Below are 25,403 nucleotides of genomic sequence, written 5' to 3'. Positions count from 1 at the left end.
TAATGGGCACGGCCAGGGCAACCCTTCAAAGCTCCACTCTTCTTATTACATCTCTGCCTTGGCTATTGCTGTGCTACTGAGTTAAGGAATGTATGTACTGGTCTGTCTTGTCTGTCTGGGAGATATCTGCAGGATGGGTAGCCTGGGGCATCCCTTCTGCATTTAGTGATAGTGAGCTGGGGTATTTGCACCTCAAAAACAAGCAGTGTGTGTTCTGCCCAGTATGCTGGGTTCAGCCAGTGTGTGGGGACTCTGCTGGCCTCTGAGGACAGGATGTTCAGTGCTTGCCAACTCTTTTCCTGTCACCAGGCATGAGAAATGTTGCCACCTTAAATAGCTTCACCTGCCCCTTGGACTGTGACCTCTCTGGGGACGAATGTGTCTCTTCTGCACATATTAACAAGTCACTCGGTGTCTACAGGGTCACCCACAGGTGGTCAGCACATAGGACCACCGTGGTTCTAGAAGGTCAGTGTTTATCAGCTCCTTCCAGCTCTGGGCCATTCCAGGGTAGGTGGAAAGCCAGACTGGCCACTTTTTTCTGTATGGCTGGATCCTTTGTGCCTGAAGGGGTCATCATAGGCTCCTCTCCACCAGCTTCCTGGTCCCAGCCTGCTTCTGTGTCAGTTTGAGTGGTAGCAATGGTTGCACAGACATCACAGAACCCTCACTCAGACAACCGGTGCCTGTTGGAGGACGGCTACTGGGGTCCAGGCCCTGTGTTGAGGGTTAAGAGCCAAGAGACGAAGAAGGCACAGCCCAGAGCCTTCAGAAGTCACTACTGACTTGGAGAAGGCCCATGCTGACCTCCACCTGCTTTGCTTGGAAAAATCAATGACACCTTAGAGACAGCCAGGGAAACCACTTCAAAGACCACTCCAGAGTGACCTTGATGAGATTACAGGCGCCTCTTCCAGCCTCAGTTACCAGCAGACTGTAGGTCTGGAAGGCGAGGAGCCTCTCAGCAGGCTGGGTGGGGGAGGGCAGCCTTTGGGTCTGGATCCCTGCATCTTTGAGTAAACCCCTACCTGCCTACCTAGGAAAACAGGGACTTTGGGAGGCTGCAGGAAGGTCTGCTGGGAGTTTGGCAACATGGCATCCATTTCCCAGGTGGCTACCCTCACACAGGCCTGCACCCAGTTGTGGAGACCACAGTGATCCAATCCACACACTTCCTAACACAGTACTTACATAAGTAGAGGTGCCAGCCCCATGAGTCACAAGTAAAGAGGCATTTCATAAAGGCCAGGTATAACCCTTCATGAGAGGAGGGGCCATCCTTCCATGTCCATGACAGAAACCCTATAATCACAGTCTGAGCCACAGCAACCTACCCATGAGAAGGGCACCAAACGCCTTCCCGCTAGTGTGCTTTGGAGGAAGGGACACTGCCCCAGGCCCTACCCCAGCTGGAAGTAGAGGATACCTTATGCCACTGCTCCTCCAGCCACACAGGAGAAGGGAGCTGGGGTCGAATTTGTTACTATCTGCTTAGACCCTGGATCTTTGTAATGCATCATTCTCTTCCTCAGTCATACTGGCTGCCATAGACTGGCATTTAGAAAGACTCAACATCTGGAACTGGGTGCTGTGGTTCTGAGTGGGAAGAGCCAGGATGCACAGTTGTACAGGGCCCACAGCCCCAGCGCCTCGGCAGTCTCCATCACTCTCCAGTCCTCCTTTCCAAGATCCATACCCCAGCCAAGTGAACACCTAAGACACTTGGCTGGAGTCTTGTGGAGACAGGAGCCTCCTCCCATCCAGGGATCCTTGGCTGCTACTTAGCAGGGGGACAGGCTTCATTTGCACTGACCCCCCACCATGATCTCCTGACCTGAGCTACCCGATAGCCTCTCTAGGCTGGGGTTAGGGGTCAGAGGGTGTAGGGAGGGCTAGTTGACACCAGAGCAGCACCTCCAAGTCTCTCTTATAATCACTGTGTCCTTGCCTCTACTGTGGCCATTCACGTTTCCAAGGACGCATCTTTGTTGCCTCACAGAGCTCAAATCCAGATGTGTCCCAATCAATACATGCATGTAATGGACCGATGCTGTCTTCCTAAAAGCCATTAGTCAGTCGATGGCAATAGTGTGTCTCCCAACTGACAGCAGGAGGAGGGGGGCAGAACTCTTTGTGGAGCCTGGGGACAGGAGCACAGTAGTCCATTAGTCTGAGAAATCTGAGCTGCCAGGTGGGGGTTGGGAAGGCCTAGTACCACAGTGGGCAGGTAGCACCAAGAGAACCGTGGCTGTGCCCAGGCCAGGGGTGGGGGCCGCAAGGGCAATTCTAGAAGTGGGTGGGACTTGGGAAAGGTGGATTCAGGGCTTTAGTAAAGGAGCACAATAGACTCCAAAGAGACTTGGGCATGGCATGGTAGGTCACTATACTAAGGGACTGAGGGCTCTAGGTTTCGGGGGAGAACAGGAAGGTGGGGTGGATGCTGAGCAGCCAGAACAAGTCACAGGTGAACAGGAGGCATGAGATGCCCAAAGGACAGGTGGGTCTCCAGCAGGCATGGTGGCCCAGGAGGGATGCTGAGTAACCCACCACTCCTAAAAAACAGCTTGTTTCTAGCTGTTCTGGTAACAGTAGACAAGGGTAAGGGGTGGTGTGTGTGCATGTGTCTGTGTGCCTGTGTGTGAATGTCTGTGTCTGTTTCTCTGTTTGTGTGCATGTAAGTCTGTGTTGGTGTCTGTGTGGGTGTGTGGGTGTGTCTGTGTGGGTGGGTGTGTGTGTCTGTGTGTGGGGTGTGTGTGTCTGTGTGTGTGTGTGTGGGTGGGGGGGTGGGTGCGTGCGTGTGCGTGTGTGTGTGTGCGCGCGCGCATGTGTGTGTGTGTGTGGAGTTTTGTGTCTATGATCTCTGATTCATGGTTGAATGTGTACCAGCACTTGGTGTGCTGTGGTATCTGTGTGACATAGTATGTCCTTGTACACCAGGCAGGAAGTGAATGTGCTTGGGTTTGACCCTAGATGGAGGGAGCTTCTCTCCACACCCTACCTCTGTGAGAGAGTAGCAGGATGGTGTCCTAGTTAGTTTTCTGTAACTGTGATGAAACACTGACCAAAAGCAACTTGGGGGGGGTAGAGTTTTTTGACTTATGCATTACATCTCAGGAAGCCAAGGCAGGAAGTCAAGGCTGGAGACTGAAGGAGAAACTACAGAGAATGCTGTTTAGTGGCTTGCTCCTCTTAGCTTGCTCTGCTGGCTTTCTTATACAGCCCACACCCACCTGCCTAGGGATGACACTGTCCATAGTGGGCCGGGCCCTTCCACTACAATTAGCAATCAAGGAAATGCCCTGTAGCTAGATATGCCCACAGTCTGATCTGATCTGAGCAGTTCTTCAGTTGAGGGTCCTTCTTCCCAGACAACTCCAGGCATGTGCGAAGTAGACTGCTAAAGCTAACCATGACAGAGAGCCTGCCCTGGGCCTGAGTGACTCACAGGTTAGACTGCAGAAAGAAGAAACAGGTCCCAGTCTGTACTCAGGCTTGAGAGAACTTGAGAGAACTCAAGTGGGACCAGCGTGACCAACAGTCATGGATGACCAGGGACAAGGAGTGACACCCTAGGCACAGTAGATGGCATTTACTCCACATGATTCACAAGACATATACCCAAGACTGGGCTGCAGATCAGGGCAGACTAACAGAATAGATTTGATCCCAGCACTTATTACAGTTTCCCAGCCACAGCAAACTCCTATTCATCCCTCAGAACCTTGCTGAGAGCACTTCTTTGATGGAGGGGAGCTCCTTCTTCTGAGGACCCTCTCTCCCTATGTCCACTACAGTAAGAGCCCTAGTCACTTGGTCTGCACCCCCTCACACCCTGAGGGAGGAGGGCAAGGCATGCCTAAGTCACCAGAGACCAGAAGGCCGTAGCAGAGTCCTGGGTAGGAGTGGGTACCCTATTCTACCCTCTACCCCCCCTTGCTGCTTGACCATGAGCAGCCATGACCCTCCATGTCACCTTTGCACACAGAACCTCCTGACATTCTTGGGCTGCTGGCGATGCTAATAGCACAAGGGTGGGTGAGTGCTTTGAAACCTTTGGTACAGGAGGTGAAAGCATCTTGTCCTGATTCCCACAGGGGAGGTGAGCAGTTCCAGACAGAAGCCTTTGAGGGAAGGATGATGGCCTGAGCGGCGGCTGATGTAGAACACAAGTTTCCTGTTAAAGCAGTCCCATCAATTATTGACCAGTGTGACATTAAAAATTAACTGCCAGGATGTGTGTGTTAAAAGGCCGGAGCCTCCCACAGCTGAGAGAGAGAAAGACCGGAAGGAGGGCAGCAAGAAGGACTAGAATCAGGGAACTCCAGGGCCCCCAACCCACCCTGCAGCCCCATCCCAAGATGTGCTGCCTGCTGTCCTATGCCCTAGAGATACCTGTCCTGTCCTCCAGGCTGTAACCCTGCATAGGCTCCCTGGCCAGCATGACGAGGCCGTGTACTCAGCTGCCAGACAGCTTCCGTCTGAAGGAGAGATTAGGGCTCATGTTCACGTAGTCTAGGCTGGCCCTGGACTTCTGATCCTCTTACCTTCCCATAACCAATTTATGTGGTTCTGAGGATGAAACACGGGACTTCATGCATACCAGGCAAGCCTTCCACCAACTGATACACACCTTCATCTCACACATTAAATTCTTCACAGTACCACAGGCAGACTGGACACTCTTTGCTGACAGCGTCATCATAGAGAAGCATCACTCTTTCTCAGGGAGATCCAGCTGGGAGTGAAAGGAAGCCAGACCTCCCTACCAACCTCTCAGGTGGGAGTTCTCCCTGCCATTTAACCATTTAATGGTGCTGGAGGCAGGTGACGATAGCTGTGAGGAAGGGAGTATCTCATCCTGAGGGCTAACCAGGACCCGGTTCATGCTGCTAGCAGCCAAGCCAGGGCCTGAATCCTTGCTGACCACCCAAGACTTGGGACACTAAAATGAGCTGTAGGCATCTGGGTGCAGAGGCAAACACACACACTTCTACAGTGTGGGACAGAGCTGAGGGACGCCAGAGCCAAGGAACCCTAGAACACAGGGGCCTCAGAGTCTTAGAACCCTGGAACCCAGGGACCCCAGAACCCAGGACCTCAGAGCCACGGATGTTGTGACTTCTAACGTCAAGGTGACAGGCCTGCTCCTTCAGGAGGCTGTATGGGGACTCTTGAGGTACTTACCCTCACTGGCCCATGCACCCTCCCAGCAGCTGCTCTCTGACCCCTGTTTCTGCTTCATTCTTTAAAACTTTCTCAAAATTTCATGTGTATGGGTGCTCAATCTAAGTCTGTATACCACTTGCAAGTCTGGTTCCTGCTGAGGCTAGAAGAGGGAGGGGATCCCCTGGAGCTGGAGTTATTGGCAGTTGTGAGCCTCCATGTAGTTGCTGGGAATCGAACCTGGGTCCTCTGCACCAGCAGCCAGTGCTCTTAACTGCTGAGCCATCTCTTCAACCACTGCTTCTGAGACTCTTTCATGTCTAAGACTCTCCTGGGTATGCCCAGCCAGATGAGTCTGAGCATGCCTCTTCTTAGGACCCTGAATGGGATCCCAGAAGCAAGCTGTCTGACTTACAAGGTGGAACCACAGTCCCCAGACATCAGGGCAGGGGACTTTAGAGGCCTTGTCCACATATGTCTACTCAGGTGTAAGATGGTCAGGGTGGGTGTGTACTCAGCTCTCCTGCAGCTTAGAGGATGGGATTGGCCAGCTCACATCCTCACCCAGCCCCACTGACAGCATGCTGCATCTGAACACACGCATGCCGCTTTCCATCCTTTGCAGGGACAGCACCTCCTCCTGGAGACCTGCCACCTGCTGTGACCACATCTGCTACCCAGGCTGCCACTGCACCCTGGTACTGCATCTACCCCTCCTCCAATGCTTCTCCCAGCATCCCTGCTTCTGTTCCCTTGTAAAAATGTACTTAGAGCTGTCCCAACTGTGGGGTTGCTGGGAGAACCCCCCAGGAAATGTGTCACGGCTCCTGCCCTGGCCAGGCAGCCAGCCAGCACTAAATGGCTATAAGCTATTGTCATCCCAGGAGCCATGTCCACACTTCACCTGCATTTAGACAGAAGCTTCTCATCTCTCCTTTGCCTTTATTGTTCCAGACTCTCCTGGAAGCTTTCATTACTATTCAAATTGCCAGGTGCTCCATCTCATTCCAACCAGGCAGCAGATGTTAGCCCGCCCCACCTACCAGCTACACTGCTCCTCCTGTGCCCCTGCCCATTGATTGGCTCAACACCACTCACCGGTGCTGCTATGCAGAATGGAGGCAGTGTGGTCCAGTGGTTACCAGCACAGACTGGACCTTGACCCTGGGCAAGTCAACTGTCCCCTCAGAGCCCCTCAGAGCCTAAGTCCTTTTCTAGAAAAATTTTTTAATAGACTACTGAAGATGGAGCTGACCAGTACAGGGGAGAGAATTCTGAGGATGCCTGGGTCAGGAGCACTGCCCAGCTCTAACTTGCCTTTCAAAGAATGTTCTAGAATCCCATGGCCCGGGGATGGAGTCTGAGGACCTTCATCTAGAAGCCTGTAGTAGCCATTGTCCCTCCTACCAGGCCTGCTATGGTTTTCTGAATGTCATCAACCAGGCTGTCCCCTTCCCAGCCATATGCAGCATCCACCAACTTCCTTCTCAGGCCCCTGCTGAGCTGAGGACCAGGCCAGGCCCCTAGAAACCAATTTCTAATGTGACTAACACAGCAGGTATATCCTGTTCCTGTTTGGGGTTCTCCTGTTCTGTCCCAGCTCAGAGTTCTGGACATGTGACTTCGTCCATGATCCCAGCACAAGCTCAGATAGACTGGAGAAGACATTACCAGGACAGGCTTCCAAAACTCATGTGAGAGATAGTGTTATTGACCATGAGTGAAGGAGTATGGCTGGCCCTGGGCCTACTTCTCCTGCAGCTGGAGCCAGTGAGGGCCTGGGTCCAGCAAGATTTATGGGAGACAGGCACCCCTGAGGGACAGGAGCCGGCAGTCAGTCAGGGACAGTTTCTATGTGCTGGGCTCCAAATGATCGGCTGTGATCACCATGAAAGCCAACAGTTCCTTCCAAAAGGCTAGGCCAATGCTAGGCATCCAGACATGCACAGTCTATGCTGTGGCTAATGCCCTGGCAAAGTGTGTCATAGTGGTTAACAGTGACCACTCTGTGAAAAACTCCTATAGGCTAGGAGTGGCATCAAGCCGATGCCTAAAGCCCTAAGATGTTAAATAACTTGCCCTGAGTCACACAGCATTTTGAAACCCTGGACAGTGCTCAATAAAAACCCAGGCCCCTCTACAATGATGTGGGATATGGGTAACATGTTACTGATGCCCGTGGCCTCAGTAATGGACACCCAATGAGGGTTCTTGATGGGTGTGTAGGAGTTTCCCAGGTGAAAAAGGAGGAGAATGTGTCTAGCAAAGTATACTGGGATTTCTGAAATGACCTTCGGAATGGAGGCCATGAACTTAGAAGAGGTACAGTCCAGCAATGAGAGGCCCTGAGGTCCCAGCCCAGGTATCAGGACTGAACCCACTGAGAAAGCCAATATAGAATGGATTCTCCCCCAAATTTATTGATTTTAAAATATTTCCTTATATATAAGATATTTAAAATGTCATTGGTGCAGCTTTGACTACATCACTTGGCTTTGAAATGTTATTTTCATTTTTGGGCAATTTTGAAACTCCTGCTTTTCTTGTCTGTTGTCTTGTGATTTTCATTCTTCATTCTCTCACTCTTTGACTTAGGTGCTATTTTTAAATGTTTAAAAAGTTTTTAGGGGTAGACTTTACTTTGTGTTGTATGTGTTCATGTGTATATGTGTGTGCACATGCATGTGGAGGCTACTGGGTAACATCATGTGTTTTCCTCAATTTCTTTCCCATCTTATTATTTGAGACATGGTCCCTCAATAAACTAGCTCACCAATTTTGCTGGCCTAAATGACCAGCAAACCCAGGAATCCTCCTACCTGCCTACTCAGTGCTGGGATTACATGAGCTATCATGGCACCTAGCTTTTTATGGGAATGTTGGGGCTCTGAACTCAGGTCCTCACAGTTATCTGGCAGATACTTTACTAGCTGAGCTCCAGCCATTTATTTGTTTATTTAGAGTCTTGGTATATAGCCCAGGCTGGCCTCAAAACTTGCAGCAATCCTCCTGCCTCTGTGTCTTGAGAGCAGAGATTACAAATATGTACCACTTAAACCTCTTACACCTGAATTGTACTTTTTGCTCAATTTCTATTACTTTATGACCAATGTTTTATTTCTGTTATTTGAAATTTAGGCTTGATTTTTAGCATGTGTGTTTGTGTGTGTGTGTGTGTGTGTGTGCGCGTGTGCGTGTGTGTGTGTGTATGTGTGTGTGCATTAGAGAAAGGAGAGAGAGAGAGAGGGAGGAAGAGAGAGAGAGACAGAGCCAGAGAGAGACACAGAGAGAAGAGATTCCCTTCTGTTGGCCCCTCCATCTGTCATGGAGAGAGTGGAACTGGATGTACCAACGATAGTGCACTCTGCCTCTTTCTCCTGCATTCCTGGCTGTCCCTGTAGAGCAAAGCTGTGTTGTCTTGAGCACAGGGATTCACTAGGGTTGGACCTCACTGTGACTGTGCCTACCATTCTCACACACTGCCCTTGCTTTTCTTATTCTCTCTGCCTCTTGACTTGCCCCCATTTTGTTTTGGTCTCATGTAGCCCAGGTAACCTAGAACTCCAACCACACCCAGATCATTCAGTGCTGAGGACGGACCCCAGGACTGTGCCCCGGAAAAGCACTGACCTGGGCTCCATCCCAGCTAAACCCAACTTCGGCTTTGTCTGTATTCTGTGACCCTGAGTTCCTCCTGGTGTACTATTGCATATATCACCACGCATGCTTTCCTTTGAAATAGAGTAGGATGCATGAAGCAGAACCTGACCATTTTGAAGCATAGGTTGCAGTGGAGGGAAGTGCTGGCTCTTCTGAGTTGCTTGACCTGCAGTGCAATATACTGCGATCCCCGCCAAGCATCTTTTCCAGCAAGACCGTATGGCTCACTAATGTCTGCTGCTGCAGCAGACACACTCAGTCCCATTTTTGTCATCCTGGTTTATGATACATTTTTGCGTTTATAGCTTTGGTGGGGGCTGTCAATTCCCCCATATGGCCTGGGTTTTCTTTGTTTTATTTTCCGTGTAAATGTCTTCTGATCACTCAGAAAGCTGTGTTTGGATGCCATGGTTACCTCCATAATTATAATGAGATGCAATAGGCTTAATCATTTATTTAGTGATACAGCATTTATTTTCCCCCACAATGAGCAGTGTCAGTATTCAGTGTCTTCGCCTTTCTCTCCTCTTGTCTCCCGATCACAGTGTTCTTTAGTCGTTTGCTTCTTCATACCTCTGATTTGACCTTAACTGCTAGGAATTCTTCAGACCCCCAACTCTAAATGAGTCAGACCTCGTTTATCTACACCGCCTCCTCCTCACCTCGTCCCTCCTACGATCTGTTATTTATACCAATTCCCTGTTTTCATTTCCATTCTCTTCTGTACTTGTCAGAACCCTTGGGCTTTTTCAAACATACTCCTAGAGTGAGCACCTCCTCCATGCCCTGCCACATGCACAAGCCTGTCCTCTGGTAATGTATTTAAGACAAGTCCACTGGACAGTAATTCGAAAATATATCAAAAAAGTCTTTTGGTTAGCCTCACACTTGAAAGATGATTTCCATGCCCAGGCTTGAAGTTGCCTAGTTCATTCATTCATTCCTTCATTCATCCATCCAACAAGTATTTATTGAGTCCTGCTGGGTGCCAGTTGCCATTCTAGAACTTGGAAATACAGGATAAGGAAACAGCCAGCCAACTTGGCCCTCTTGCAGTCTAGTAGACTTTGACTTCCCTATGTCAGTCACTCCCATCACTTGGTCACCCTCATCTGCAAATGCTTCTAGGAAGACAGGGATCTGTATTTGGGTAGCTGTTTTATTTACTTATATTTATTTTTTCAAAATTACAATGATCTCGTTATTTCATGTGTGTGAGTGTGTGCACAGCAGCACATGTCTGAGATCAGGAGCAACTTTTGAGAGTCACTTCTCCCCTTTCACCACATGGGTTACCAGGTTGGGAGCAAGCACATTTACCATCAAGTCAGATCACCAGTCCTGGGTAGTTGTTCTTAGCATGGAGGTCTGTGGAACAGGAATAGATGGGGTTTGTTCCCATTCCCAGTTGTCCTGCCTATAGCCCATAGCTCAGGGCCCTCAGTCCTCAGTTCTCAGTTACATTCTTGTCCTTACCCACTGGTCTCCTGCCCATGCCTGGTCCAGGAATGCCTTGAGTTCCTTTTCATGACTTCATCTGGTCTGAAACCATGGAGACCTGTCCAATGGTGTGAGTCCAGGAGGCATAATGGATTTTGTTAGTCATATGAATGGCATTTGATTTGAATAATTGTTAGATAATTACACAAAGACACCATATACATTTTTATTCAAATCAGAGTACTTTGGAAGGCTAAAGTTAAAATAACTATGTTCACTGGAACCATCTCAAGCCAAGGTATAGAGTCAAGCTGTGGGAGGGGAAACTCACTGGGTCTCATAAGTTGATCATATGGTTTAAAGACTGATAATTATATTTACCTTTACAAGCTCTGCTCTTACAAGCAGCCCTGCTGGCTCTGTTAGATTTTCCAGGCAGACTATCTACAGTTAATCGTGATTTGGGTTTTTGTATTCAAATCCTGGCACTCCATTTTTTTTTTTTTTTTTTTTTTTTTTTTTGTGTGTGTGTGTGTGTGTGTGTCTTAGTGTGCAGGAGCTCTAATATCCCTTGCAACCACAGTTTCACAGAGTTTCTTGCATCCAAAGTACAAACATCACATGTTCTTGGCTTCTCCTCACTCTGATGCTTGATACTTCTTTCTTCCAGAAAACCCTTTTGCTGTGCCTCAGGATGGAGGAGGCTAGACCCAGATCACTTGGCCCAGCTTCCGAGAACAGCTTCAACCAAGACCCCAGGGAGAGCCGGGGCAGTGGTGTGGTAACAGAAGAGGAAATACCACCTGTGCCCAGAAACCCCTTCTGAGAACTTCTGAGATTAGGAGCGACCTCAGGGTCTGGGGACAGACAGGGGCTCTGAGCCACCTGTCTGCAAGCAATAGTTCTCTTTTGGGCTGGTGGCTTCTGAGAAGAGACTCAGTGTGGACTGAGATGACCAACACTTAGCTGCCCTGGCTGACCCCAGCCAGAAGGATTTGGGGCCGTGAGTCGTACCATGGCCCAAACACTGACATTTCCCTGCCTCCACTCCCTCCAATAGTGGCCCCCTTAGGCCTATCCATGTCCGAATATTGACCGTGTGTGCGCGCACATGTGTGATCAGGGTGTTCTTTCTATATGTTCATTCAGCTAGTTTTTAATCGAGCCCCATCACCACTGGCTGTAGGTTCTCCGGTGGGCACAGGTCACTGTGTGGCTGAAGAGTCTTGCCCATGTCCTTTCTGAGGCTCAGGCCTTTTGCTATGGCCAGCAATTGTGAGCTGGTAGGGTGGGCGAGCATGGGACCCAGCCTTCCTGTGTCACAGGAACTGGAGCATACCAGTGAGGATGGCTTGTGGTGGAATTTATTCCCAAGGCAGCAGTAATAAGGAAATATTTCACCTGGCTTAGGGCAGCCTAGGTTGGATGTGTTGTGTGCACTATCACAGTTCCTGGAAGGTGGGTGTATAAAACTGTGGTTAACAATGCAGCTTGGGGAAGGGTGCCACCATCGTATGGTTAGGAAGTGGCCAGCTCCTAACTGAGGTCCCCCAGTATCGTCACTGGAGCAGGTTCCTGACATTTTCACAGTGAGTACAGCACCTTTGCAACCCAGGTCCTCCACCATCACTGTCTGAGCCTCCCCCATGAGCTCACACTAGCCACACACCTGCCACACACCAGGCCAGGGATCGATAAGATCCAGGGGGTAGGAATGCCAGGCTCTGCTCTGGGGTGCTGCACACTGAAGGGAGAAAACCACACAGACAAGATGAAGGTTCCTAAAGAAACCTAGAACAGAGGGTTCTATGATTCTGTTTACTTAAAATGAGGGTTTTACAAGTAAGCCCACAGAGCTCATCATCACTACTCCAAACCCACTGCCCTGGGGCACACGGAAGAAAACACGCCTCCTCCCCCCCCCCCCCAGTGACCCTGTCAATCTTCAGCGGCCACACTGACAATGTACACATGGCTATCCCACCTCTATGAATGAGGTCAAAGTGTTCCTGCCCTCAGCCCTTTGACCCATTCTCTTGAATCTGCATCCTCACTTGATCAGTGATATCCCCACATGAGCTGGCCACCTGCCCACCACACACTGTGGGGCACAGTGAGCAAGGGGCAGTGAGGTAGGAAGAGCCAGTATGGAGGTGCCCTTGGAGATCACAATGGTATAGTGTGGAGGCTGAGTGTGGAGGCTTGGGTGGTCCAAATGACACACAAGACCAACAATAGGATCTAGAAAAGAGGAGTCAAAGAGGAGGCCACAAGAGACACACGACTGTCAAATTCCCAAACAAACTAGGGTGGCCAGGACAAAGCACAGCAGAGGTAAAGGATGGTTCCCATGCAGGTACACCATAATGGTATACACATACAGTGTTTCTCCATCAAGAGTACTGTGTGCTGGAACACAGAGCTCTTTCCACTCTGGCTGGCCCCACATAAGGGAGAGATAGTCCCATTTGTGGACCTGGATGTTGTGAGTAAGGTTTTCCCCCCTGGTCCCACCACCATGCCTGTCCCAAATAACACACAGAGACCCTGTATTTGATATAATTCTGTTGGCCTGTTGCTTGTTTCTTATCGGCTAGCTCTGTCTTAATTATTAACCCATTTCTGTTAATTTAAGTTCTTCCATGTGGTCTCATCTTACCAGAGAGTGCGGCTGGTGTCTGCTCTCTCCCATCTTTCCATCTTGACTCCTCCTTACTACTTCCTTGAATCCTCCTTGTCTCCTAGTCCCACCTATCTTGCTTTCCTATTGGCCAACAGTGCTTTATTCATTAATCAATATGAGAAACATATTTATAGAATGACATCCCACATCACCTGGAGGCTGTTGCTCTGCTGTCTCTAGAGGCCTACTGGGTCAAAGGCCTCTGTCTCTGCACCCAGCTGGTTTTCCTCAGATGCATTGCTTTGCCCCGCCCACAGACTGGAAAGCCTAAGCTTGGATCTTGATTAAGGAATGACATGGACCCTCTCCCACATGCTGAAGCATCCTAGTATGTGGGCCAGCCATTGCCCTGAAGGCTTCTTAGCAATGGACTGGCTTGATCAGGCTACATGTGCTGCCCCTAGGCAGAGACTATGCAGAAGAAGGGACCCTTTCCCCAATGCACAGATCCTGATGTCACCCCAGCAAATAGATCACAGGCAAGATAAAAAGCCCCCTTCCTCAGTTTCCCTAGTAGTGAGAGGAAGGAGTCAGACTGGATGTTGAGGGGATTTCTGGCTTTGGATGACTCTGAGTTCCCCTTGTAGCTGCTTACATAGGATTCCTCAGACACAGGCGGCCATAGCCATGCAGACAGCAGGATACTGAGTGGGGGTGGGGTTCTCCAACAGAGGTCTCTTAGGGAATAGCTGAAGAGCCCCATGAAGATTCTGGTTGAGGGTCTGCATGTCTCAAATACATGTCTGAGGCTTAGTCTGAATACTCTCCAGGACACCGAGGCCAGCATAGGCCTTGACTTTGCAGGCCCTGGGCACCCTACTCTTTCCAGCTGAGTGACATTGGCTTACCCACCCAGCCTTTGATCCCCTTTCCTCCCTTGGCAATCAGGGGTTAAAGGTCAGGCTCTTACCCCATGCTGCCTCACAGAGCTACTGAAGACAAGAGCTATGTCTGTGCAGATGTGAGAGCACTGGGGTGGGATGCAGAACCCCAGGTGGCCATGATGAAAATCTGCTCCCTGCCCATGGTGTCTGTGGCTGCAGATGTGTCCTGAAAACACACAGAGCAGAGACAAGTTCCTGAATAGGTATTGAGCTGTCTCTGCCTCCTCCAGCTGCCTGTGTCCCCCCCCTCCCCACACACTTTTTTTTTCTGTGAACCTCAGGCCACAGTATACTCTTGTAGCAACGAGTAGCCACAGGAACCAAAGAGCACTGTGTGCTCAAGAAGGTCATGGGACATCCCTGTGTCTGTCTGACATTTTTCCTCTGGGAACTGTATGTCCTTACTGAGCAGTTTAATGCCCTGTCCTCTGTGTGATCTGGAACCTCCATTCAGAATTCCTCCCTGGCTGGCTGTAATCACCAAGGAAATGGCTTGTTCATTCTGTGTGGGAGTGGCCAAGCATCTGTTGGTGACTGTCACCAGTGTGCAACAGGCCTTAATCCAAACAGGAGCACACACATACACACAAACATACACACATACAGACACACACACACACACACACACACACACACACATACCCCTGTATATATATTTACATACATATGTATACATGTACCCACACACATGAACATAACTTGTACTTGTTCATGTATCTACACATGCACAGTCACATGTATATGAATATGCACACATCCATGTGTGCACATGTACACACACCTGTGAGTGTAATTTACACATGTTTACATGTTCAGTAATAAATACCTGCATAAGCTCCTGTGTATGCATACAAACCCATGTATGCCACATGTACACATATGTCCACAAACACACTCACAAATATACATATGCACCTACATGTGAACCGTACATACATGCACACACATGATTCTGATTTGGTCCCTCAAAAGCTCTGATACTGCAGAAAACAGTGGTGTGTGCAGCTGTGCTACAAGGCCACAGCCACTTCCTAGGTCATCCAAAAGCCCCATCAGGCAACCCTAGCTCCAAAGTGGAAAGAAGGACTTGGGTAGCAGGCAAACAAGCCAGCGATGATGGTTGAGGTTGTCTTCAGTCAAGAGCTGGGTCTCAGTCATCCTGTCTAGTGCCCCTTCCCAGGTCCTTGCAAACAGAAGGACATGATGTGGCTGTGCCTTGTGTTGACTGCCACCAACCCTCAACCCTGTCCATACCAATGGGGCAAGCCTCACTTGCCATCCCAGCCACTGTCCTCTTGACTGCTCCTCACAGCTGGTCCCTGGCTCTTCAAGAGATTGTGAGAGCATCCAGAGCCTCAGGCTTACAGACATTTCTTATCAGCTTGTTTCAATTTTCCATCTGTCTGCTTGGTTCCCACTAACAGGAATTGCTTGGGAGGTAAACACGAGATTCCCCAGGCATTTGGGCACAAGTGACTATATGAGAGGCCTCCTGGGCATTTCTTGTGTGTGTGAAGGGCAGGGAGCCAGCACACTGTTTGTCAGGGAGCTCTGGCAGACACAGCTCACCATGTGTGTGCCAGTGTCTGCCCGGTCAGAAGACTATGAGGAGATGATGTCACAGGACAAATGTGGTGTCCTGTACCCTCTAGAAGATGAGCCTTCATGTCTACTGTGTGCTGGGTGTCACCATGGTTCCCTAACCCTTCTGTAGCCTCAACAATGTGTCTGCAATTCATGGGCTGTGGTCGGAAAGAACGGCCACTGAGGTCCAGAGCAGAGGCACATACCACTCACACACTGCACAAATTCTCAACTGTTCAACAGACACTTGCTAAGTAGCCCCTGCCACCCTGCTCTGTCACCAGCGTCCACCAGAAGCCCCTCCTGTGTAGACAGATATGTTGCATCAGAGAACATGCACTGGCTCAGTGAGAGGCTGGGGTCCGCCACTGTGGACCTGACTCACGGTGCCTAACAGAAACACTCCCACCCACAAAATAAACAGAACATTCATCTATCCCTCCCACAAAGTGACCTTGGAGGTGACATTGCCTGTCCCACCCCACCCTGTTTCCAGTCCAAATTCCTGCCAGGTAGTTGGTGCTAGAAATGCTAGTGAGTGAGTGAATTTAACCATTAGTCAGTCACTCGGTGGTTAACACTCCTATCTTTATGTCAAAGCCCTGACCTGTTTACCCTTGACAAACTCAAACGACCCTCTGAAACACACAGAGTCCCCTTGCTGTCAGTGTCAACCTTAAGCAGCTGGAGTCACAGGCCACCATGGCCTCCCATTTGGTCATAGCTGGTACTTGACTAGAGTGAGCTCTTAGGCTTGCTTCTCAGACCCAGTCTCTTCCCATTTCTCCCCACAGTCCATGTTCAAGCTAGGGGAAAAATGTCCCCATCTAATACCCACGGGTGAGCTTACGGGCAACGTGCAATAACCAACAAAGCTGCAGGGCGAGAGCCCGGCCACCCTAGAGGGGCAAGGGGCCTTCCTGCAAAGGACGTGTTCCTCCCTGAGTCAGTGAAATAAAGCAGGCAGGCAGGGTGGCGCAGGAAGGTATCTCTACGCTGGAAGTGCCAGGCTCGTGTTGAGAGGGCATGGGGGTCTCTCTCAGATCCCATGACCTGTAAAACCAAAACACAACACAACAAAACAAAATACTGATATCAGATAATCTTCCCCTTCCGAATCTGATGTAATGATGTGTTTTACACTGGCGCTGTCTCGCTGCGTTTGTCTTTCTACATAGTGGTTTTTATAATGACGTCCTTAGTTTTAATAAAGGAGAAGTCCAGTTAACTGTTCTCCTGATTGAAGTTGGTCTTGATGTTTCAAACACACGCTGGGAATCTGAGCAGTGTAACTTGTCGATGTGGGCTGAGGACCAGAGTCTGAGGGCTCAGCCAAGCAAGGGGTGGGAGTGGGGTCACAGGTCCATCCTGAACACCTCAAGGTTTGTTCAAAGTCCAGGACAGAAAACAGGGCCAGGCAGAGTCTGTTCTGAGTGGGTGCAGCCTGGGTCGCGTGATGACAGCAGGGTAAGGTTTGGAAGCCTGGGTGTGGCTGTCCTGCTGCTCTATAGGCACTCTGCTGGAGTGGCCCTGTATGGTGCTGTAAGGCTGGGTCCCTATCACCTCACCAAAGCCCAGGGATGGTGACTTGTGAACATGGCCACTGACTGTGGTGTGAACATGACTCTAGTGGAATGTTGGAATTGGGGATACTGGGGCAGTGTTGGGGGGGAGGCAGCTGGTGGTGTTACAAACCTGAAACTGCTCTAAAAAACTGTTGCTCCAAAATCAAAAGCAAATGTCTTCAGAAACAAGGCAAAATGCCTGCACTCATCCGTGTTACTCAGGGTAGTACTGGATGCTGCAACCAGAGTAAGAAGACAGAAAAGGAAGAAAAAATCCCTCCTTGCATATGACATAAAAAATTCCAAGGAATTTTCAGAGATTCAGAAGCATGAGTTCAAAGAGATGCAGAACACTGGATGAGAAGCCATTAACCAATTGATTTCCACCTACTAATCTCAAATGTAAGAACAAGAACGTTTAAAATCCTGTAACAGCCACAAGCCCCTCTACCCCAAAGTAAATAGTTAGATGCAGATATGAAAATAATGTACATGATTTAGATACCCCAAAACAAACAAACAAAAAAAAAAAAAACAAAAGAAATTTTAAAAAATTCTAAACCAAAGAAAGACATATCTTGATTGTGGATTGAAAGACCCAGCATTGGGCTATAGAGATGGCTCAGAGGTTAAGAGCATTGACTACTCTCCCAAAGGTCCTGAGTTCAATTCCCAGCAACCATATGGTGGCTTACAACCATCAATAATAAGGTCTGATGCCCTCTTATGGTGAACAGGCAAACATTCAAACAGAGCACAGTCTGAAAAACAAAATATTTTTAAAAATTCATAAATGGGCCAAAAATAACAAATAAAAAGACCCAGCATGATAAAAATATAAACTCTTCCTCCCCAAAGCTCTGCTCTGTGACAGGTCCTGTTTAAAAGAAAAAAATACAAGCCCTATATAGACCAGAGGAAAACATTTGCAGACACATAGGCAACAAGTAACCAGTAGCCAAAATACATAAAGGAGACTCAGAACCTAACAATGAAGCATCACATTAAGCTCTGGGGCTGTATCTCAGTTTGTAGCATGCTCATCTAGCATGCTCAAATCCCTGCCTGCATTCAGTCTTCAACACCACATAAACTGGGCATGGGGAAGCACGGCTTGGAGATGGAGGCAGGAGGATGAGATATTCAAAATCACCCTCAGTTACGAAGCAAGTTGGAGGTCAGCCTGAGATTTGTTAGTGCCTGTCTCAAAGAGGGAGAAGGAGGAGAGAGAGAGAGAATGGGAAGGAGATGAGAAAATGGTTTAAAAATCAAACTAGACATGAAGAGACATTCACTAAAGAGAGCCCAGGAGGCAAATGATTCCAATGGAGGCCAATTACCTATTTTTATTTTATTGTTTGTGCTTTTAGCCTTGTATCAAAACAAAACAAAACAAAAAAACAAAACAAAACAACAACAACAAAAACAAACCCCCCCCCAAAAAAAAAAAACGTAATCCAAGGCCATGGAGATTCCTCTCAGCCTGACAGTTTGGCCTCTTCATATATGCCTTCTTTGGTCCATCCTGAATTCATTTTGTGTATGGTGAAGTTTACATCCAACTTCACCCTTTTGCATGTGAATATCCAATAGTCTCAATACTGTGAGAAATCATCCTGTATTAAAAAATCAACTCATTATAAATGTGAGGTTTATTTCTGAACTCTAAATTCTCTCCCAGTGACTAATACATCTCCAAAGCCAAGAACACACTGTTCTGATTAGCAGGTTCTGTAGACATCTGAGCCCTCTCTGTTCTGTTCCATACTGTCTAGACTGTTCTGATTCCTTGTGGAGGGTGTGAACTTTAGGAGCTGTCTCATAGTTTACTCAGTGAAGCGATCTGGGTGCCAAGAGGGACTCTATTGTGTCTACAGATCAGCCTGAAGAACATGGCCATCTGAACACCACCACATTGTCCAGTCCATGAACGTGGGGTGTCTTATCATTGGCTTGAATCTTACTCCATTTCCATTCTCAGAGCTGAACATGAACCAGAAAGCAAGACAATTAGCGGTGTTCTTCCATGGTTTCTGCTCTAGGTTCCTGCCTTGGGTTCCTGTCCTGGCTTCCCTGAGTGATGGACTATGGTCTAGAATTGTAAGGGGGAGGGGAACAAAACAAAAACAAAAACCTCCCTTCACACGTTGCTTTTTGGTCATGGTGTTTATCACAGCATCTGAATGAAATCAGCACACCTTTTTGTTTTAGTTAAATGTTTAAAAAAATGTGAAAGTGTAAGACCTCACAACAGAAATTCAAACTGAAACTGCAGTGGGACATCTTCAAACACCCAGCACAGCAGCAAAGTCAACAAGAGCAGCAAACACTGGAGGGCACATGGAAAAGGGGGTGACATCCACATCACAGTGGGCAGCCAATCGGCCAGTTTCTGTTTAAAGGGGCAGGAGGTGGGGATGCTCAGTAGATAAGAGCAGAAGACCCGAATTCCCAGCAGCCACAGTTGCCTGTAAATCCAGGGGATATGATGCCCTCTTCTGGCCTCCCCAGACACTGTACTCTAGTACACACACACACACACACACACTTGCATGTAATTAAAAATAAGAGATTAATCTTTAAAAATTGAACACGAAACTAGCACATAGCCCAGAAGTCACACTCCAAGCATCTGCTCCAGATGATTCAAACTAAAATCCATAGGAAACCTGATCTACTCATGGGGCAGCTCCACTCGAAAGAGCATCAGGCTGCAAATAGATTTTCTTCTCCAGGCTGGTGACTAAATAAACTGTGGGACATCCATTCCACAGGATACCAGATAGCAACAAAAATGAACTATTGATAAATACAGAAATCTTAGAATTAGTGTTCAGAGGGGGAAAAGTTATATACTGTAACATACTATATATTAAATAAAACTAATATACTGTGGAGGTTGGTGAGATGTCTCAGTGCTTAAGAACACTGACTGCTCTTCAGGAGGACCCAGGTTCAATTCCCAGCACCCACATGGCAGCTCACAACTACCTAACTCCAGTTCCAGGGGATTTGACACCCATGGACAAACACCAATGTGCGTAAAATTTTAAAAAAATAAGTAAAAGATATACTGTGCATCATCTAGAAGTTATATGTTGTAATATATTAAATATTATATAGAAGTTATATGTTGTAATATACTGCACGCTATATAGAAGTTATATACTGGATGACTCCATTTCTACACCATGCTTAAAGTTTATCAAAGATATGGCTAATATATTAATGATTGCCAGGGACCAGTAGGAGGGTGGAGGGAAGTGGGAGTGCTTATGAGAAGTCAGGAGGGGTAGGTCAGACCTTTAGTCCCAGCACTTAAGAGACAGAGGCAGGGGATCTCCGTGAGTTTGAGGCCAGCCTGGTCTAGGTAGTTCCAGGAATGCTTGAAAACAAAAAACAGAGAGTACATGAGCACATAATTAAACTTTCAACCCAAGCCCCAAAGTGACCCCACTAAGCAGGTGTGAATGGAAATCTCTGATGATGCCTCCGCACGTGTAATGTGACATATCCATGTGTGCACATGTGCATATGCACAGAAGATAAATAAATGAGAATGCTGTTGAAATTTTTATAAAATGGGTATTTATAAAAGCTATTCAGAGCATGAATATATAGGGAGAAATTAAAGTGAAAGGACAGGAAAATATACTAAAGTCACTAATCCCAAGCCAGCAAAGCAAGCAGAGCTTGTACTGATGAAATTAGGGAAGGGAAGAGGAGAGGGAAGTGGAAGAAAAGGAAGGGGAGGGGAAGGGATGGGGCAGGGGGGTTGGAGGGGAGGGAAAAGATCTGAATGACTAAGAAGTAGACAGCTCATGATCAGAAACTGCTTCCAAACTGATGCTGGAGCTTAGCTAGCTAGCTGAAGGCTAGTGATCGAGCCACACCTCCCACAGATTAAAAATAGAATAGTTAGAGAAACACAAGACAGAAGGAAAAGAGCAATGATGATAAACGTACAACCAAGCGGGAAGAAATTACACACAACAAAGAGGGCCGCAAGGCCAAGTGATGCTTTGCAAGAGAAGCTAATACATCCCACCGATCCTCAGTGAAACTCTTCAGGGTGAAAATAAGGACCACACAGAGTCTGGGAGCTGCCATGGGATGAAGCTGGGACCATGAAGCCCGCATGAATAGGATTAGTGACCTTATAAAGGACTTCGGTGAAGTACCAGGCCCTGTTCTTCTGATTCTCCTGCCACAGCCCTTATAGCCTCTGTCCCTTTCACTGTGTGAGCACACAGCATGCTCTCCCAGAAAGCCAGCAACAAGGATACCTCAGAGATAGAGGGTAGCCCCCACCCAGCACCATGCCTGCAGTCACCTTGATCTTGGCCTTCAAATCCAATCATGCAGTTGCCTCTTTAGTATGGTTAGACAATGTGTCAAGCTCCATACATTTTTATTGTTTATAAAGGACAGAGATGTTTGAAAGTGAAATATCCCCCTGGGGCTCAGTGTTTTGAACATTTAGTTCCCTATTTGGGGAAGCTATGGCACCTTTAGCTGGTGGGATCAGTCTGGAAGAAGTAGGTCTCTGGGGAGGAAGGTGGCAGGCATCCAAGTTTATAGAGTGACCCTGCTTCCAGCCTTCCCTGTCCTGCTGAGGTATCAGCAGACATCTGCCACAAGCCCCATCACCATGGAGACACCTGCTGCCATTTCCCTATCCCAATGGAGTGTATCACCTCAACTTATAAGCCAAAATAAGTCTCTCTTCCAAGACTGCCTGTGTTTGTTCACAGAGAAGGCAACTGGTACAAAGAAGTGATGTAGAGGATCAGGGCTGCTGTAATAAACCTGGCCATGTGGTTCTTGGGCCCTTGGAACTGGTTTATGGAAGGAATGTGGAAGAGTTTAGAGCTGAGAGTTGAAGAAACCCCAGAATGCTTTGAGCTGAGAGTAACAGACCAGTCATGTGGGAGTTTAGAAGATCAGAATGCCAAGTACAGTAGGAATCGTAAAGACTATAGATGTTTATGGCCGTGTTGAAGTCCATGGTCTGTGATGCCACTGGGGACCAATTTGAAGTCAGTGTTCCATGCTGTCACCTGAGGTTGTGTGAATGTCTTTGGTTCATGCTACTGCCAGAAACCCTGTGGAAGACTATGATCCAAGCTGCCACTGGCTGTTATGAGAAAGAAAGCTTTTGCAGCGGTATTGATGTGATGACTTGACTCATAATTGAGAATGGGAGACATAGGAGGCTTCTGTATATATGCTTTTTTCTTTTCCCTTTCTTTGGGGGAAGGCACAAAATGAAAGGGTGAATATGGGAGGAATGAGAAGTGAGTTGATAGGGGTGCATTATAAGAAATTCCCTAATAATCAATACAACCATTATGTTAAAAAGGAGGGATAAACACTTGAGGTGTCAGAGAGGCAAACAAACTCTTCCAGGAATTGGGCTGGAGCCAAGAATCTGGCTGCACTCTGCCTGTGTCCTGAAAACTTGTTATGATTGTGTAGGCAGAAATTTCAAAGTAATTGAAAATAAAATAGGCAGGCATAAGAAAACCACACCCATCATTCACACAGAATCTAATGTGAATCAGTGAGAAGCTACCCCTGTACTGGGCTGAGGAAACTGGGCACCCTTTGTCCTGTCTCCTCAACAGTCTGTGCCGATCTGAAGGAGAATGACCCCACAGGCTCATATGTTTGAACACTTGGTCCACAGTTGGTGAAACTGTTTGGGAAGGATTAGGAGGTATGGCCTTGTTGCAGATGAACAGTTGGTCATTAAAAATAAATTGATTTTCACCTGATAGAAAATGACACAGTCAACATCAACACATGAAGCAGAGACTCAGAACACAAAAATCACAGCAAGTCTCGTTTGAGCATGCTGTGAACATGGGCACACTGATAGAAGGGAACAAGGGACTCAGCAGGAAAATGTGAGGGACATGGAGACACACTGATCATGAGAAGCTGCCATGAGACAGGGCACCTGGTTGATGAGGCACCCACCAGACTAGAAGGAACAATTCTGTAAGTCCATGAGTAGGCCACCTGCTCTGTACTCTAGAAAAGAGTCTAAAAATAACCTGAAAATATCTTTTCAAAAAGGAACATCCCCTACGCTTCTGCATGAATAGAATGGAATTCTGTGTTGGGTGGGAACAAATTCGTGTGTGTGTGTGTGTGTGTGTGTGTGTGTGTGTGTGTGTGTGTGTGTGTTCTATCTACAAAGGATAGGCCCCAGGATGTGTTAGTAATTAATAAACAATCTTCCATCCAGAACACTCAGTGTGATAACAGTGTGATTTTCACTCTTACAGTGAGATGGGTAAGGTGCAGTGATGGTGTGGGCAGGTGCTTCACTCCTTGGCATGAGCCTCCTCTTTCTGGATGGAGTAAGAGTTTTCAGATCTCAGAAGAACATTTTTCCAGTTTCATCCTGTTGTTCACGACACAGCAGCCACAGACACGACACACCTTGAAGTTGACCGGGTTGGTAATGTTCCCTCTGTGATTTGCTCAAGTCTAGACAGTCAACAAAGCAATCCATCTGGCCCTGAGGTGCAGTGCTTGCCAGGCTCCATGGGGCACCCACGGCCCATAGCCAACTCAAAATGCCAACATGTCATCCTCGAGTACTATCTTGGGAGAGATCTGACGTGCACCACTGGGTCGTATTCCATAGCAACAGTCAACAACTTTCAGAACACCTACAATGGTAAAGGAGGCACCAGGAATACTCTGAACATGAATTACCTTTGCTTTTCTAAATTGTTACTTATCTTGGAGAATTTTGTACAATGTACTTTGATCATATTCTTCCCCAATCCTTCAACTCCTCCCAGATCCACTCTCATCCCTTTCATACACTCCCAACCTCATGCTCTCTCTCTCTCCTTTAAAAGAAAATCCACTGAGCTGCACATATACTCTTTTGTGTGCAGCCATCCACTGGAGTGCGGTTGACTTACCAGGGGCCAGGGACACCCTGAAAGAAAACTGTCTCTCGCTCCCCAGAGATCTCAGCTAAGGGCGGGGCTCTGAGCTCCTTCCTTCCATGCTGCAGTGTTAATGGGCTTGATCTTGTGCAGACAACCACAGCTGCTGTGAACTCATGTGTGCGGCAGCCCTGTCATGTCCCAGAGACACTGTGTCATTCAGGTCCTCCCTGACCTCTGGCTCTTACAATCTTTCCATCCCCTCTTCCAGGATAGTCCCAGAGCTAGGGTGGGGGATGGTGGCATAATGTGTTTAGGCAAGTTCCCATTATGAACCTTCATTGACTCTAATAGCTGACTCATAAAATCCCTGGGGCATACACAATCTACCATCACAGGCATCCATACTGTCTCAGCCCACTGCTGACTGATGGAAGGGCCTGGACTTCCATGCAACTTTTAGAAGGATGAATTAAAAAGGTGTCGTGCAGTAGATTTAAAAGGATTGTCAATTAACAAAGCAGAGAAGACTTAAGATGGCAAAAAGCAGACTGTTGGTCGTGTTTTTACAGCACCGTGACCCTTGGTACTTCTCTCTATGCATCTGTGAACACTTGCACAGTACCATAAGCCTCAGAAGAATAAAACAGAGCTTGGTTGCCCCAAGGATTGGCTGGGTGGGAAAGAGAAAAAGGAACCAAACAAAATAGGAAAACAGAACCAAAGAGGTGGCCAAGAAAGCAAACCATGCATATGTTAACCCATTTGGCATTTGTGTAAAATCTATGGATGCATTTAGTTTATTTATGTTGCTTAAAATTCTACTTTTCAGCCAAGGTCTCTCTGGACAGTGGTTTAGAGTCTCTGCCTATGCAGTGAGCCACTCCCAGTTGAAACTGCTACTTTGGTTTGAAACACTCCCAGCATGCCTCAGCTGGAAAACTTGGTTCCCAAAGTGACTATACTGTGAGGTGGAAACTTCTAGAACATGCTTAGATCATAGTAGCTGTACCTTCAGGAGTAGATTCATGCCACCATAAAAAGGTCCAGGCAAGCAGGGTTGCTCTTATACTCTCTGCCCTTTGCCTTCAAACATTTGAAGGTGCAGCAAGATGCTGGACTCTATCTTGGACTTCTGGGCACCAGAACTACAAGAACATAAATTTCTATTCATTATAAATAAAGTATTGGCTATGGGGCATGCTGCTGAGCCAGCATGATGTAGAGCAGGCAGTCATCCATCACCATGTTCTGTGGCAAAGTCGTGGACTGTGCTTGTATTCCTGTTGCTCTGCGTTGTGTGGGGTGTAGGGGCTTCACATGAACTCCCTGGGCTGGTGACTAATACTGGCAGCTACTGGATGAGACCTCTGCCTATGGTAGCAGAAACTGTGGGGCCCTCTGGAAATCATCAGAGTCCTCCAGGTCCACACAATCCACACAGAATCATGGATTCATTGAGACTGGGAGATGGCGGGATCATTAGTGAGCATCCAACAAATATCTCATTTGG

At 47.8% G+C, this 25,403-nt stretch overlaps 1 protein-coding gene across 2 annotated transcripts in view; it reads left to right on the top strand.

Annotated features, from left to right (window-relative positions):
- Positions 1-11,087, top strand: part of Shisal1 (shisa like 1) — a 56,524-nt gene extending 45,437 nt beyond the window's left edge. For both annotated transcript variants that reach the window (XM_051189529.1, XM_051189530.1), the window contains exon 5: positions 10,934-11,087. In XM_051189529.1, the coding sequence (XP_051045486.1) occupies position 10,934 (1 nt within the window). In that variant the 3' untranslated portion in view covers positions 10,935-11,087. The remainder of the gene's footprint in view (positions 1-10,933) is intronic.
- Positions 11,088-25,403: the final 14,316 nt, after the last annotated feature.

This window comes from Phodopus roborovskii, unplaced genomic scaffold (assembly GCF_943737965.1).
Source record: "Phodopus roborovskii unplaced genomic scaffold, PHOROB, whole genome shotgun sequence".
NCBI classification, from domain to species: Eukaryota; Metazoa; Chordata; class Mammalia; order Rodentia; family Cricetidae; genus Phodopus; species Phodopus roborovskii.
Note: the sequence above shows the minus strand (reverse complement) of the source record. Positions and strands in the feature narration are given on the sequence as shown.